Here is a 15,294-nt window from a genome sequence, read left to right on the forward strand (position 1 = left end):
TTTTCGTTTTGCACTCAGGTCTTTGAACTTCACTGATCCGACTCTTTCATATAATTTAAGTTGTGCATTACTAAACTTACAATCGTTACAAGTAGAAGAAGTACAACGTCACTCTGCTTTGCTTTCGACATTATAAATGGGACAGTTGACTCGCCTTTACTTTTAGAGGGCATTCATTTTTACATACAAAAAAATCATCGGAGTAATGACTTGTTCTTCCTAGAGCGGGTTAGAACTATTCATGCCTCGAAAGCACCTATGATTGTCAAATGTATATTACTTCAGAAACCATTAAATGTATCTCACAATCGTCAATTGTACTTATGAAACTCTACAATTTAATGGTTGTTCAGATTGGAGATACTTTTTCCAATAGGTTTTTTTTTTTGACAGATCACGCATGACTACTGTCAAACTATTATATATACATAATGTCTTTCAGTATTCACTGAAATTCCATCATGGAAAGACTTACGCCTCAACAACGATTATGTTTTTAAACTCATCCGCCGGAATCGCGTTCAATTCGGCTGTCACAGTTTTTTGAATCGCCTCGATGGAGTCGAAACGCCTCCCCTTCAGCTTACTTTTGAGGCGCGGGAACAAGAAGAAGTCCGGAGGGGACAGGTCTGGGCTGTAGGGAGGGTGGGGAAGCACGAACCCCCATCTTGGTCAATGCAGAGGTGCAGAAAAAGGCGGTGTGCGCCGGCGCATTGTCGTGATGAAGAGTCCAATTGTTGACGAGGTCGGTCCGAACCCGGGCGACGCGGTTTTTCAGCCGAAGGAGCACTTCTTTGTAAAATGCCGTGCTTCCTGGAGGTACAAACTCCTTGTGGACGATGCCTCGAGAGTCGAAAAAGATGATCAGCATGGTTTTGACCTGGGATTTCGACATGCGTGCCTTCTTGGGTCGTGGCGACTGGTTCGTGTGCCACTCCGCACTCTCTCTCTCTCTTGCCCTCAGGAACGTACTCAAAGCACCAGATTTCATCTCCTGTGATACAATTGTCTAAAATATTTGACAATATATTTCGTCACTTTTCAATACTTCACGACTTCAGCGATGAAGCCCATTTTTATCTCAATGGCGACGCCAATAAGGAAAATTACGGACTTATTTGTGCTCAAGAGCAACCTAAAACCATTCAATAACAGCCATTGCAACCGTTAAAAACAAGCGTTCCGTGCGGCCTCTGCGCCGAAGGAAACATCGGCCCATATTTCTTAAAAAACGAGGCTGACGCCAATGTAACAGTGAATGGCGAACGCTATCTCGCCCTGATAAACGACCTTTTAATGCTGGAAATTGAAGCCTGTGATCCTCACAACAAGACTGATTCCAACAAGACGGCTCTACTTTCCATACAGCCTGTGAAACAATGAAATCACTGTGTCATTTCGGTCAGCAGTTTACCTTTCGTTTCGGACCAGTGGATTGGTCACCAAGATCGTGTGATATCACACCTTTAGACTTTCATTTGTGGGGATATGTAAAGTCTAAATGCTTTGTGGATAAACCAGTAGCGATTGAGGCATCGGAAGCCAATATTACTGAATTTATTCACGAGATACCGACATAAGTCCTCCAGCGAGTCATTCAAAATCGGTGTTTCCGAATAGCCGAATAACGGCGCAGTTGTGGCCAAGTTGCGACCCAGTTGAAAGGGGTAATCTTTAAAAAATAAATGCCAGGAATAGTTCTACACAAAAATAATGAAGATTGCCCAATCCATTTGAATTTTCGTTGTTTTATTTCAATTCAAAATCCATTACCTCTAAATTGATCATTCTTGGAAATTGCATCGCGGCTAGATGTGCGCAATATGTGAGCATCCCTTTATCCTAAAGCAAGCTTCGAATCAGGTCAGTCTACATCATGCAGGTCTACAGTAGATGGACCACAAAGCACACTTGCGAAACACATTTGGCCAGGAAGAAACTAGATTCCTCATCAATCGAAACCGGTACCATTAGTACAGTAATTAGTATCATCACTCTATTCTGCCTATTACTCAATTACTCCATCTGGTATCGCTAGGGACCAAAAGGTATATGCGTGCCTTGTTGCCAACCAGGCTAACCTAACCTATTCTGCCTAGTACGAATACACGATAAACGTATGAGGTTCCCCTCAAATGACTTCTGTCGCAGCTGCAGGAACGAGTAGGAGAACATAAACACTTCGTCGACCACAGAACACGGTTTTGCTGTCTAAACTCTTACTTCTTTGGATGTCTCGAAGGCTTGGAATCGGCAGTCATCCACAGTATTTTATCGTTTATCCGAGAGACGAAGTGGTTTCACCACATTGGGAATTAGAGGAGGGAACTTGATTCCAAACTAGTGGTATCGCAATAAGCCGTCAGGCCTAGGTGAGTTTCATCTAGACTCTTATATAGAGTGGCAACCACGAGTGGCTTTATATAAAAAATTAATAAAAAACATGACTAATAGTGAAAATATTTTTTGTTTTTTGTAAAATGGAAGCAAGTCAGTAATCTAAAGTAATAATTGTATCATTTAAATAAAAAAATGTCTACTTTATTATTCCAAAACACAAAGTCTAATATTAATACTCATTATCTTCAGAGCTATAATCACCCCCAGGATCTGCAAAGTCCGTTTCAGTTGCCAAATGCGCGTAGTCTATGTTATGAATATAATTGAATGGATACTTCAAATGCGTCTTTACTTGCGCTGCACCAAACCTTGGCATTAAGACATAATCGCCAGTTCTCGGCCATTGCCGCTTTCGCGCGCTCTTCAAAGGCCTTGAACGTGGGTGGCCAACATTCTTTGTGATTGGATCTGTTCTTTGAATTCTTCTTTTTCTGTTTTCATTTTCTCCAACTTCACCATCTTTCGCTGTGCCCTCGCACGCAATCGGTTCCACATAGACAATCGGTTTACTTTGTTGCTTTCGTATGAGCCAAGGAAAAGTTGGCGGCACATAATGCGGCACGATATTCACACACTTCTTGATTTCCATGCCATTCGTTACGCCTTGATCTTGATCGCTTGTGGTCTGGAGTTCTGTTTGAGTAGAAAGTATTTTTAGGAAAATGTAATTGAATTAACTGTGCGACTTTCCTTACTTTTGAGCAAATCCGTAAGCCATTTTTCATCGAGTACGAAAGTTTCATTAAAGATTTCCTTTTTTGCATTATGCGAGTCCGTTTGTTCGTTGCCTAATTTTTTTTCTAATACACTTAAATTCTTTTTTATAGGATTTGTAATAAAATTTTGGCTATTACTTTGTTGTCCATCGCGCGCTTCCCGTACATTCAAATCCGACAAAACTACCAACAAAATTTTATGTTTATGATCATAAAAAATGGTATTATTCACTGCGGTGGAGTTGCTAGTTTTGTTGCTGATCACTTCCACCAAAGCCGTTGTGGCTTCGATTGGCGCTGGTGTGGTTGTTGAGTCAATCGGTATTGCACGGTCTACGCGCGCAGCAAGTCGCTTTATCTTGACATTTGTTGAACCAACAGCAGCAGAACTCCAGCTCAGCCAGAAAATTATAAACCAGGCGCAAATTGGTTTCATTTCTGTTGCAAGAACAAAATATTTTAATATTTAATAGAGTGGCGGCGCTTGATGATGAAAGTAATAGGAAACCGAAACGACACACCTCAGTGGAGCCACTTTGCTCTCAATGCAGCGACCTTTGTTTCTAGCAAATGAATTGCAAATTTCCATTCCCATGCTGGCTATTTATAATTTATTGTAGTTTTCTTAGACGTGATATGTTTATGATTTTCGAAAATGCTTTGATTATGTAAACTTGCGTCTTGATCATTTTTTCTATAATTGGCCTGTGTTCTAGCGTTAGAGCGCGTTTTGGCTGCAAGTGCTTTTTTATTTTTTATTTTCGTGTTGTCTTTTTACAAAAAATAATAAGCAAATCCAATGAAGTGATGCTAGAAAACTGAATGCACACATACATACATACGCGTAAACATAACGGTGCCACTCAAACTGTGCACTTGCGTCAGCTTTCGTGCCTTTAGTGCCTCCCAAACATTTCGAGTTGGGGCTCTCTAAGCTTTTGATGTACATTACAGTGCTTTCCAAACTTTTAAGCCCAGCAATCAGAACAGATGGTCGCTTGATTGTGGTTCGTTCACTGGTTAATCTTATGTTGGCGCTATGTAGCCATTTTCTATAGCGATGAATTTCTCTTGCTTAAACAAATTTAAGTTTTTGTATTATATTTTTTAAGTGCTTATTTACAGTTAGAAGGCCGAAAATGCGAATTTCGTAGAATTTTTTCTTAGAAAACTTTTAATTTTATTAATCTAAAAAATTGTACACGCCGCAGGGAGGTGTCCTTTCGCACCTACTTTGGCTAGTTGCAATTAAAGAAGTTCTGATAATGCTAAATAAGGGTGATGATATCAGGACCGTTTCCCTCAGCCATGGCTGAGATGTTGGAAAGGTCACTGGCTGTACTCAGTCGCTGGGCTACCTCTTGTGGCCTCCGAGTCAACTCTGACCAAACGGAGCTGGTGTTATTTACCAGAAAATATAAGCCTCCACCCTTTTGACTTCCCAAATTAAACAACCACATTCTCCCGCTCTCATCGGAAGTTAGGTATCTTGGAGTGATACTTGACTCCAAACTCCATTGGAAGCTACACATTGGAAATTGAGTAAAGAAGGCCAGTATAGCCTTCTACTCCTGCAATTCTACGTTCGGTAAAAATGGGGACTCAAGCCACAGATCGTGCTGTGGATGTACAACGCAGAGGTACAAAGGACTGCATGTAGAACTTGCCCCTGTGCTATCCTGAATGACGTTTTGCACTTACTTGCCTTCGACTTTTATGGTATTTCTATTGCTGCCCAAAGTGCAATCAGGGTAAGGAAGATTGGTCTCTAGAGGCAATCTCTTAAGGGACATGGTAGCATTTTCGAGCAGTTAACACCGTATTTTTCCGAACTTCGAACAAATCTCTCTATCCACAAAATAGAGTTTGAGAGTCGTGCTAGAGCAGTCTTTCCAAGTAGGCTGGATTGGATTGAGGGGAAAATCTGCACCGGAGCTTGCACCTCTGACTTCACTGCCGGTTCCAAGATGAAATCGGAAGTCGGAGCAGGGGTTTTCTCTATATCAGCCAATTTATCTATCTCCTTTAAACTGCCGAATACGGATAGTGTTTCTCAAGCAAAAGTCTTTGCAATTCTTCAGGCATGCAAAATTCTTAGGGAACGCGGGAGCGAGGTAGATATTAAGATTTTCTCTTCTTCGACGCCATGGTGCAGAACGAAATTAGTAAACTCCTGTAAGGAGGAGATCAAATCTCTTGGGTGTGCAGGTAACATATCTCTGATCTGTGTTCTAGGATATAGGAACACAGAGGGAAATGAAATTGCTGATGAGCTTGCCAGGAAGAGAATGAATTGGCCTCAGAGACCTCCTACCCGGTCATCGGCATCCTCCTGACTGTTGTTAAAGGGAACTGCACAAATTGTTTCTCAGGAAAGCGCAGAAAAGATGGAGCTCCATTTTATCATGTGTTATTTCGAAAATCCCTTGGTCCCAGTACAATATACGAAGGACACAGAAAGTCCTTCGGACTCCTCGCCATTCAATTTCCAAACTCGTAGCTATGTTTACCGATCACTGGACGATCGACACACATGCGAAAAAGCAAGGGTTACCATTTAAGCCCCATCGCAGAAGCTGTGGGGACCTTTCAGAGAAGGAGACTGTAGAGCATTTTCTCTGTAAATGTCCGAGTTTGACAGCTAGCCGACTAAGGTCACTGGGAGCTCCTTTCTTCGACAGCCTGGAGCAGTGCGCCAACCTAAATTCAATCAATCTTCTCCATTTATCAACAAGTCTGGCTGGCTGTAGATATCTTTCAAAATGGCGCTGTAGTGCTACTTGAGGAGTTCCAGGTGCACTTCAACCATTTTACCTACCTACCTATGTTATCTTTTAGTTGTATTTTAGGACCTAGTATTAGTAAAAATATTTATTTGGAAAGGAGCTACAGCTGATCTCCGGGAGCTCCTCTCAATAAAGACGTTTTGCGGTGGCCATTATATCTTTAAACTGGATCCTCTGAAATTAAAAAATTAAACAGATTTCGTTAAAGTAATGTTAAATCTAGTAATTAAGCGAAGGAATAAGCAAAATAATTTTGTTTGACAAAATGGCGGTTTCCAAAAAAAATCGATGTTTGACCAAAATTTCGGCCTTTAGTTGTTCATAAAGAGAACAATATTTATCGGAGAGAAAAAGTCTTCGATTAATTACTAAAAAATATATTTGAGAAGCTCGTGTTAAAATTTGAGCCTAATCGGCTTAGGCGTTTTCGAGTAATGTTGGTCATTTATTGTAATTACATAACATAAAAAACATAAATAAGATAATTTTAAGTTCTTGGCTTCATAAGCGCCACGCGCAAATAAAATGGCCAGAAAAGCGTTGAATTTTTCTTCTGATAAATCCAATTCTTCACCAGTAACTCTCAAACCTTCTTGTTTTGTGCATGTTATGATATGATATATAATATCACGATTAATTAGTAATGAGAAAGCACTACTCACAACATTCTTTACAATGTTTTTTTTTTTTGCATATCCTGTAGGTCCTACTTTTTGTTTGAAAATGGTATGTTTTGGTTTTCTCCCTGGATAGGATCCAGCTTTGATTTCATTCCAAATAGTTCCATTAGCAATTTCAGTTTGCTGATCTTCACTGTAATCGGAATAGGACGGAAATCTTACACTTTTTCTTTTACATACCTTGAGTATGTTCTCCTCTTCACTATCACTGGATACATAGACTTTCTCTTTATCAAACTGGACCGCTGAAATATTTGTTGATTTGCAGACAACTTCGGATATATCTTCGCATATATTTGTTATATCTTCAAGAAATTTTGGTTTTTTCGAATGTGACGCCATTTTCAGGGTAATAACTTCTAACTGAAAACTATAATTTTATTTCCCTTTCTAATAATGAAAAAAATATTCAATCAGAAACCACTTACAATGTATGCAAGAATAATGTGAGATTATAAAGAAATATAAAAAATATTCAATTTATTGTCATTTGCAACTATACACGGTAAGTAAGAATACTAAATTGAAATGTTTATATGCTACGATTTATGATAACTTATCAGTATAGGGGTTACAGACTGACTGTAGAAATTGTATTCATATTACGGAGTTAGTATAACTGTATATACCATATTACAGTTATACAAATTTTCGCATAATATATGGAAAACGCAAAATCTTTGAATTCCGGGAATTTTCCATATTCAAAATGAATATTTCAAGAATATACAAAAAGTATTCATGATATTTTTATGACCGATCAAAATGACCGGTTCGTATATTTAGGTATAACACATAGTTAACTCTGAAAATTGGAAGCGTAAGAACAAAATAATCTATAATATTATTCTATACACAAATTTAATAAAAATCATGACATTATCGAAAAAAATGTAATTGGAATATTTAAGAGGAAATGGGAAATAAATGTTCCAACCGGTCATTTTGACCGGTTCGTAGTTCTAGTGTTAAAGTGCGATCTGGTACTTTCAAGCACTCTGAAACACCTTTACAAATTTGCATGAAACTTTGAAAATATTCACCGGAACGATATGAAATTTTCTGGGTGTATTTTTAAATATACAGTGGTCACACAATTTATTCCTACACTCACAGTTTATAAGCAGATACACCTGATACTTGGCACAATGTATACAAACGAATAAAATATTGATATATTCGTAAAGAATGGATATTTATTCAATATTTAGGGAACAAAAACTTTCAATTTAATTTCTGGAATTAGAGAACTTAAGGCAATAACGAAATAAGGCACAATTTTATGCAAAAATATTATTCATACATAACCATATAAGGAATATTTTATTAAAAAAATAATAATGAAAAAACGATTATTTAGTACTTTGTTGGGCCGCCTTTAGCTTTAATAACTGCTTCCTAACATCATTGCACACTTTTTACCAATAACTTGGTTTCATTAGCTGCAATTTTCTCCCACTCAACACTTTATGACGCCTTTGATGTTATTTTGTGCTTTCTGATTCTCCTTTCTAAGAGCTCCTAGAATGCTCTATTGGGTTCCGATCCGGTGATTGGCGTGAATATTTAAGCTGCTTACAGTGGTAAATAAGACATTCTAACACGACATAGATGAGTGTTTCGGGTCATTGTCTTGTTGAAACAAGAACCCTCTAGCATTCAGTCCAAGTTTAACGGCACTATCATGCAAATTATTCTTCAAAATGTTTAAAAACAGATGTTTGTCCATTTTATCATCAATAAAAACCATGTTTCCTACTCCAGATGCAACTATGCACCCCCAAACCATTGCATTTCCTCTTCCATTCTTAACGATGGAAATACGATTTTTTTCATTATTGTATTTTCTTTTCGCCAACTTTTTGGAGTCACATCTGCTGAACATTAAATTTCGACTCATCACTCAATATGATGTTTTCCCAAAAAGAATCTGGCTCGTTTTTATAGCGTTTGGCGAACTCCAATCTCTTCTTTCTGTTAACATCTGAAATGTAGGGCTTGTGGCGTGCGACTATTATAACCAGCGTTTGCTGACAATTACGAATTGTTTATGGGCTTACTTTTTTATGCAAAGACTCTAGAATATTTCGGCATAGTATCGTGGAGGTTATTTTGGGATTTTGCGCGACTGATGCTACTATGTTGCATTCCGCACGCGAAGTCAATATTTTTCGCCTTCCGGCTTGGTGGTGATTAGCTTCCAATTTACTAGTACTAACGTAATTAACAATAACACTTTGCACCGTGTAATGCGATTTGCCAATTTTTTGTCGACTTCGCGCAGAGACTTGTTTTCCAAGTACAATTTAATAACAATTTTACGCATTTCTAATGGTAAATTCGCACTTCGTCCCATTTCGCCACTTTCAATCGAGCTATTACGCGCAACTGAAACTGAATCGGCGAGAAAAATTAAAAAAACCTTTATTATTTCGCTTTCAGCAATATTAGTAAAAACACAAATGATTTTTACTGTTACTTTTGCAGCAACAATATCACAAACTGAAAGTGTACGAATAAATGTTTTGCAGCATTTTACTACGTCTGCTTTCTTGGAACCCCCTGAATTTGAATTTGAAAAGGTCGAGCCAAGGAGCACCAGGAGGTTTGGTGGCTCCTAAAACACTCAGGCTAAAGAGCCCATTGTATTTAAAGCTCTGGAAAGGGGGTAGATAGTCAAGGAGGGAGAGAAAAGTATCAGAGAAAAAGATAGGAAAGAATAGAGACAGAGATAGAGATAGTTAGTCCTGTGAGAATTTTCCAGATTCTTTGGAAAATCTGTAAATATCCTCCAGTTTTAGAGAACGAATATTACTCATTCTCTTGACATCGGAACCCAATACTCGTAGCCTTGCTCTAGCAAAGGCAGGACGCTCACAGAGAAAGTGCTCAGTGCTATCCGTCTCCTTCAAGCATGACAGGCATACCGGGTTCTCGATGATTCCAATGGTGGTCATATGCTGACCACATGGGTTGTGTCTTGTAATGATGCCGACCATCAACGGAATATCTTTCCTTCTAAGTTTTAGTAGAAAGTTTGACAGTTTTCTGTTCGGACTTGTCTCAAAACACTTTGCAGTTCTGCAACGTTCCAGACCGGACCATCGCTCTTTATGTAGATTGCCTACATAATCGCTGATCCAATTCTTGATTCCTGCGGAACTGATTCCGATTATTGGCTCTGACCCCTGGGGAGGCACCGCTGATCCACGGTTGGCCAATTCGTCGGCAATTTCGTTTCCTTGAACACCGGTTTGGAACTCCTCAGTGTGAGTTCAAACAACGGGAGTTTTGTTTGCGGAAATTTATCAGGAATGTGACATTCTTACACTGACCAAAAAAAAATGATATATAAAAAAATATTTTGCGCAAAGTTAAAGTTTTTTACGTACTACGCAGGGTGTACGAACAAATTGTGTGACCACTGTATGTACATTTTAGAAAAAAAAAATAAATCGATTTTTTTTAATTCTAACTGTATATAACCCCTTAATACTCGTAGAAATTGAACCCATGTCCACAGGGTTAACATAAATAACACATCATCATCATCATCATCACAGCATCACAGTTCGAGGTGAACTATTGCTTCCGTCAGCTTTTCGTTTGATATCAGATATGCCGATAGCTCCTTCAATGCCATCTCTCCACTTTATCGGCCGACCTCTGCTTCTGTCACCTTGTGGATTTATTTCGAATATCTTTTTGAAAGTTCTATCGTTGCTCATTCGTAAAATGTGACCGTATCATCGATTCCTTTGGGCTTTGACGTACCTGATTACATTTGCACCACTGATAAATGTCGTTGTACCGCGCACAAACACTGCCATTTACAAGTATACGGTGCAGTTAATTAAAAACTGCATACTTAAAAAACACTATGAATCTGGAGGGTTTTGATTAGCAGCAAATGACCAAAGACCGCCTATTTTAACAACGAGGCACAAATGCTCCCTGTAAAGGAGTGCAATAAACTGCTCAGCAAGCAGTTCCTGTTAGCAGATTTCATCCTTGCAGACACCTGCTTGAACCAGAGCCACCTCACAGGCACGTCGGAGACACCTCCTCAATTACGGCGACGAGATTCAGGACAAAACGAACAGACAACTACTGGACCAAACAGTGTTTAGACACAATAAACGACATTCATCGGGAGACCATTACCACCTTCTAGAGCTCCCGACCACCGATAGCTGTAATCGGAGTCCAACCACCACCTACTGCAGATGAAGAGCTCCAGCTTCCCCGAGAGGCGCGCGTAGAACAACACACACGTTCTGAATATTACAGCAGGTTAAACTCCTACTTATCCAGAATTGACCCCGACATACCAAACATATGTCCTGCATGTGAAGGCAGCCCGCACGACGCTAACCACCTTTTCAAATGTGCTTCAAAACCCACTCATCTAACACCCCTCTCCCTCTGGACCCAACCTGTTGAAACAGCAAGTTTCCTGGGCCTACCGTTAAATGAGTTACATGAAGACGACCGATGATATACACTACACTAACAGGGCTTGTATTACTGCTGTAACAACAACCGCTTACTATTTTTGTGTCGTTATTTGTGTTGTTCTACAAGTGCATAGAATTTATAAATATGGGTTTTAGTGATATTTGATTTAATTATAAAATTACTTAATATGGGAGCTTGGCCCACGAGAGCTCAACGACAAATATTTGACACTAAAACATTTGCAGACCAAGATCAAGATGGGTTGACGAACTGGAAGACGAAATTAGACGACTAAAGGTCAAAAACTGAAAAGAAACTGCCAAGGACTGGGTCAAATGGAGACAATTTGTGCAGTAGACTAAAGCTCATACAGAGCTGTTGCGTCAAATGATGATGATGATCCTAATATCTCTAAAATACTTTCCGCCTTGACTGTACCTTGAGACGGTCCAGAAACGAATCGCAAGCTGCCCGAATGTGACATGCAGGTATTTTGGTCCACTCGCGGACAATGGCTTTTTACAGCACCCCGAGACTGGTGAATATTTTCATTTGGGCCTTGCTCTCCAAAATGATCCAAAGAGAATAATCCATTGGACTAGCGTCTGGTGAATTTGAGAGCCATTGTGTGGACGTTATGAAGTTCGGAACATTGTTTTTTAGCCATTCTTGGTTTACTCGAGCTTCGTGAGACGGTGCCGAGTACTATTGGAACATCCATGGTCTGCCACCGAAATGTTTGTCTGCCCACGGCTTCAAACCAACTTTCCCGATAATATTTCGCATTTACCTTGGCACCAGGCTCGATCGAAAATATTGAAGAGCGCCCATCTGCGGTTATAGTGGCCCCAACCATTACCTGTGGCGTGTGCTTCCTCCTTGTGGCCAATCGATGACTCAAATTCTCGTATGAACGTCGGTCAAATAAACCCTATCGCTTCGGGAGTTTACGAATTGCTCAATTTGAAAAATTTTCTCGTCAGAAAACACACTGTTCAAGTCCGGCAGCCAGGGCTCATTTTGACCTCATCATTTCATGCCGACTGATTTTAATACTGAAGGCAGACGCCAACCAATGGATGACGAAACCAACCGTCTGCCGGTCCAGTAGCGGTGGGTACGTGCGTAGGATGCTGCTAAAAAAAAGATTGAAAATTCCGCGCGCCGCCGAGATGTATGAACGCAATGATAAATTCTTGCTTCGGCTGACGGTCTTCCCACCGCTATAAACGCAGCTGACCATCATTATTATATTTTCATATGTGTCTAAAATTATGTAAAAAAAATTTCAATCGGCATAAAGTAGTTTTACTTTTTAATTTATTTTACAAGTTCGCCTGTTCAGCTGACGTAGTTTCCCCCGTCTACGGCGCAGCTGACTATTTTTTTTTTATTCTACTAAATGTTAACAATACACAAAAAAATTTCAGCCGGAATTAAAAGAGTTGGTAGAAATTTTTTTTGACACGTTTCGTACCCTCCCACACTCACACCCACCGCGCCATCTGACGTTCACTTTCGTTATTCATGAAAGCTAAATCACAAGTATAGCCAAGAATTTAACTGTATAAAAACGCAGTCCAAAATCGACCCCTGGCTCCCGGACTGTTCGGAAATTGACCGCTTTCGGTCAAGCGAAGCAACTTATTCGCTCTCTCAAGCCTGACTTGTTGCTGCTTTGGTGAGCGATCATGCGCCTCTTGGATCTTGTAAGGCTTGACTTTGAGATCTTTTTTCAGTATGAGATATCATTTTGAATGCTAAGGTCAGATATTTTCAGTTCTTTCGCCATTTGATTGACACTTCGTCGGGGACTTCGCTCAAGTCGCTTCTTCATTTTTTGAACCATTTCACGTGACGTTGCAATGTTTTGATGACCACCTCCATGACGTTGGCGTTGCTACCAGAATCATTGTAACGATGTGCAATAAACAAAAACTTTATTTACTTTAAGGTGCTCGAGCTCACGAGCAATCGCTGGTTGTGTTTTCCAGTCAAATAAAGGGTGGTTAAGTTTCAAGGGCCGGTGTTGATTTTGAATAAAATACAATTTTTTAGGAAATTATTGTCATTTCTCTTTATTATGATAATATTGGTATGGCTCAATTGCGCATGGAACAAAATATTGGTCAAATCGCCGCCGTGGCCTCGGCGGCACACTTCCATCCGATGGTCTAAATTGTCGTTGACGCTGAGGCATAATTGAGGTTCCATGTCGTTAATGTGGCGAATTATCTCATCCTTTAGCTCTTGAATTGTTGCCGGCTTATCGACGTACACCTTTTTTATCAAATAACCCCAAAAAAAGAAGTCCAACGGTGTCAAATCACATGATCTTGGCGGCCAATTGACATCGCCGCGACGTGAGATAATTCGGCCATCAAATTTTTCGCGCAAAAGAGCCATTGCTTGGTTAGCTGTGTGACAAGTGGCACCGTCCTGTTGAAACCACATATCGTCCACATCCATATCTTTCAATTCGGGCCATAAAAAGTTCGTTATCATCTCACTTTGTGAGTGCATTGGTTTTCCGGCAATCACTCTTGGATTATCATTCGCCCAAATGCGGCAATTCTGCTTATTGACGAATCCACTGAGGTGAAAATGTGCCTCATCACTGAATCACGAAGTCCTCGATATGCATTTTGATTTGAACGCCCGTTTTCATAATAAGTCTGAATAACTTTAACGAGTTGTTCAATTGTGTATGTTTCCATGGTTCAAATTGAGTTAGCCTGAAATTTAAAAATGTCAAATGAAATGTAGAAAAAAGCTTGACGTTAGGTGTGGTTCACATTCAACATCGGCCCTTAAAATTTAACCACCCTTTATAAATCAATCACACTATTACGTTTGAACTCCATTAGTGATTTTCTTTTTTCGCGTTTACTCTCGGCAAAATGGTTCCGCGCGCTTGTAAACAATACTCTGGACTGTCATTTAGCCAACTAACAGGTAGCTGATGCCTGTGCCTGATGCCCTGGAAAAAGGAAATAAAACGGCGCAAATTAAGTTTTTCATATTTTTTATTGAATTTTTTTAATAGATTTTTTACGTTTTTTTACACTTTTAAGTTTTTACATTTTTTTGTGTAGTTTTTGCGTTAGTTTTTTTTACTGAATTAAGCCTTTATAAGAATTTGTATTTTTTTTTTGTTTTCGTTTAAATTAATTTATAATTAGAACTATCACTTTTAGGTAAACTTACATATAATAATTTAAAAAAAATATGTATACATCTATACATATACGTAAGTATGTATGTATGAATATATTTATATAGTACAACATAAGAATTTATATGCTTCCAGTTAAACGCAGGCAATTAGGAATACAAAGTGTATTAAAAATACTAAAAAATAATAAAAACAATCGTAATTAAAAATGTTCGCTTTAACAAATTCAAACTGTTAATAAGTAGTGTTGTTTTTATTTTTTTCCTTTTCGCTGTCCTGGTTTTTGTTTTTTTTCGTTTTTTCTTTTGGTTAAATTAATCGTTTTTCTGCACAAATTGCGTCTGCTGCTGTGTTAGTGTCGGTAATTATGTGCGATTGTATATATTTATATGCATACATAATTGGCGCATACATCCTCAGATGTTACATGTGTGTGTGTAGGTATATAGGCAAAGTGCGAAAAATGCGCACGCCAATTGGTCAGCTAAGTGTGGCAACGAGCAGCTAAAAGACCGAGGCAACAAGTGCTGCTCGTCGCCACAGCATAGCAATACAACGAGTGTGGGGCTGCTGCGACGCACTACTGAATTTGTATTTTTTATTTCATTTATACATAAGTAGCTATTTATAGTAAATTTTTTGTATGCTAATATTTATTTTATGCGCACATTGCACATATGCAAGTATTTCTGTTCGTTTAAAAGTGTTTTTGTTATTGTTTTTACTTCTGTGTAGGTTTGAAATTGTTTTGCGATATTCTTTCCGCCATTGTAAACAAATGAAAATACAGCAATAATGATTAATATCTTTTTTAACTTCATTTCCACCTAAGTTTTCCAATAAACTATTTACAAGAAAAAATTATATAAATTGTACGCCGAAAGGAAATAAAAAATTCTATGAAATAAACGCACAAAATTGCTATAATTTAAGTATAGTAAACCAAAACAATGCTATTCAAATTACAACTTCACTTTTGTATTGAACAGAAAGTGATTTTTTCGTTAATAACAAACGTATTGCAAATATTTCTTGGTTTGTTGCAAACTATAATAAAATATGCCATTATTTGTTTTAGG

At 38.7% G+C, this 15,294-nt stretch overlaps 1 protein-coding gene across 1 annotated transcript; it reads right to left on the reverse strand.

Moving 5' to 3' along the window:
- Positions 1-2,544: 2,544 nt before the first annotated feature.
- On the reverse strand, positions 2,545-3,978 carry LOC128859651 (uncharacterized). The gene is made up of 2 exons (XM_054096638.1): positions 3,096-3,978; positions 2,545-3,033 (listed from the first exon to the last, which is right to left on the reverse strand). The coding sequence occupies exons 1-2, from the start codon at positions 3,550-3,552 to the stop codon at positions 2,570-2,572; spliced, it is 921 nt and encodes a 306-aa protein (XP_053952613.1). The 5' UTR covers positions 3,553-3,978; the 3' UTR covers positions 2,545-2,569.
- Between the last annotated feature and the right edge of the window lie 11,316 nt (positions 3,979-15,294).

The sequence above is a fragment of the Anastrepha ludens genome, chromosome 2 (assembly GCF_028408465.1).
Source record: "Anastrepha ludens isolate Willacy chromosome 2, idAnaLude1.1, whole genome shotgun sequence".
In the NCBI taxonomy this organism is placed as follows: domain Eukaryota; kingdom Metazoa; phylum Arthropoda; class Insecta; order Diptera; family Tephritidae; genus Anastrepha; species Anastrepha ludens.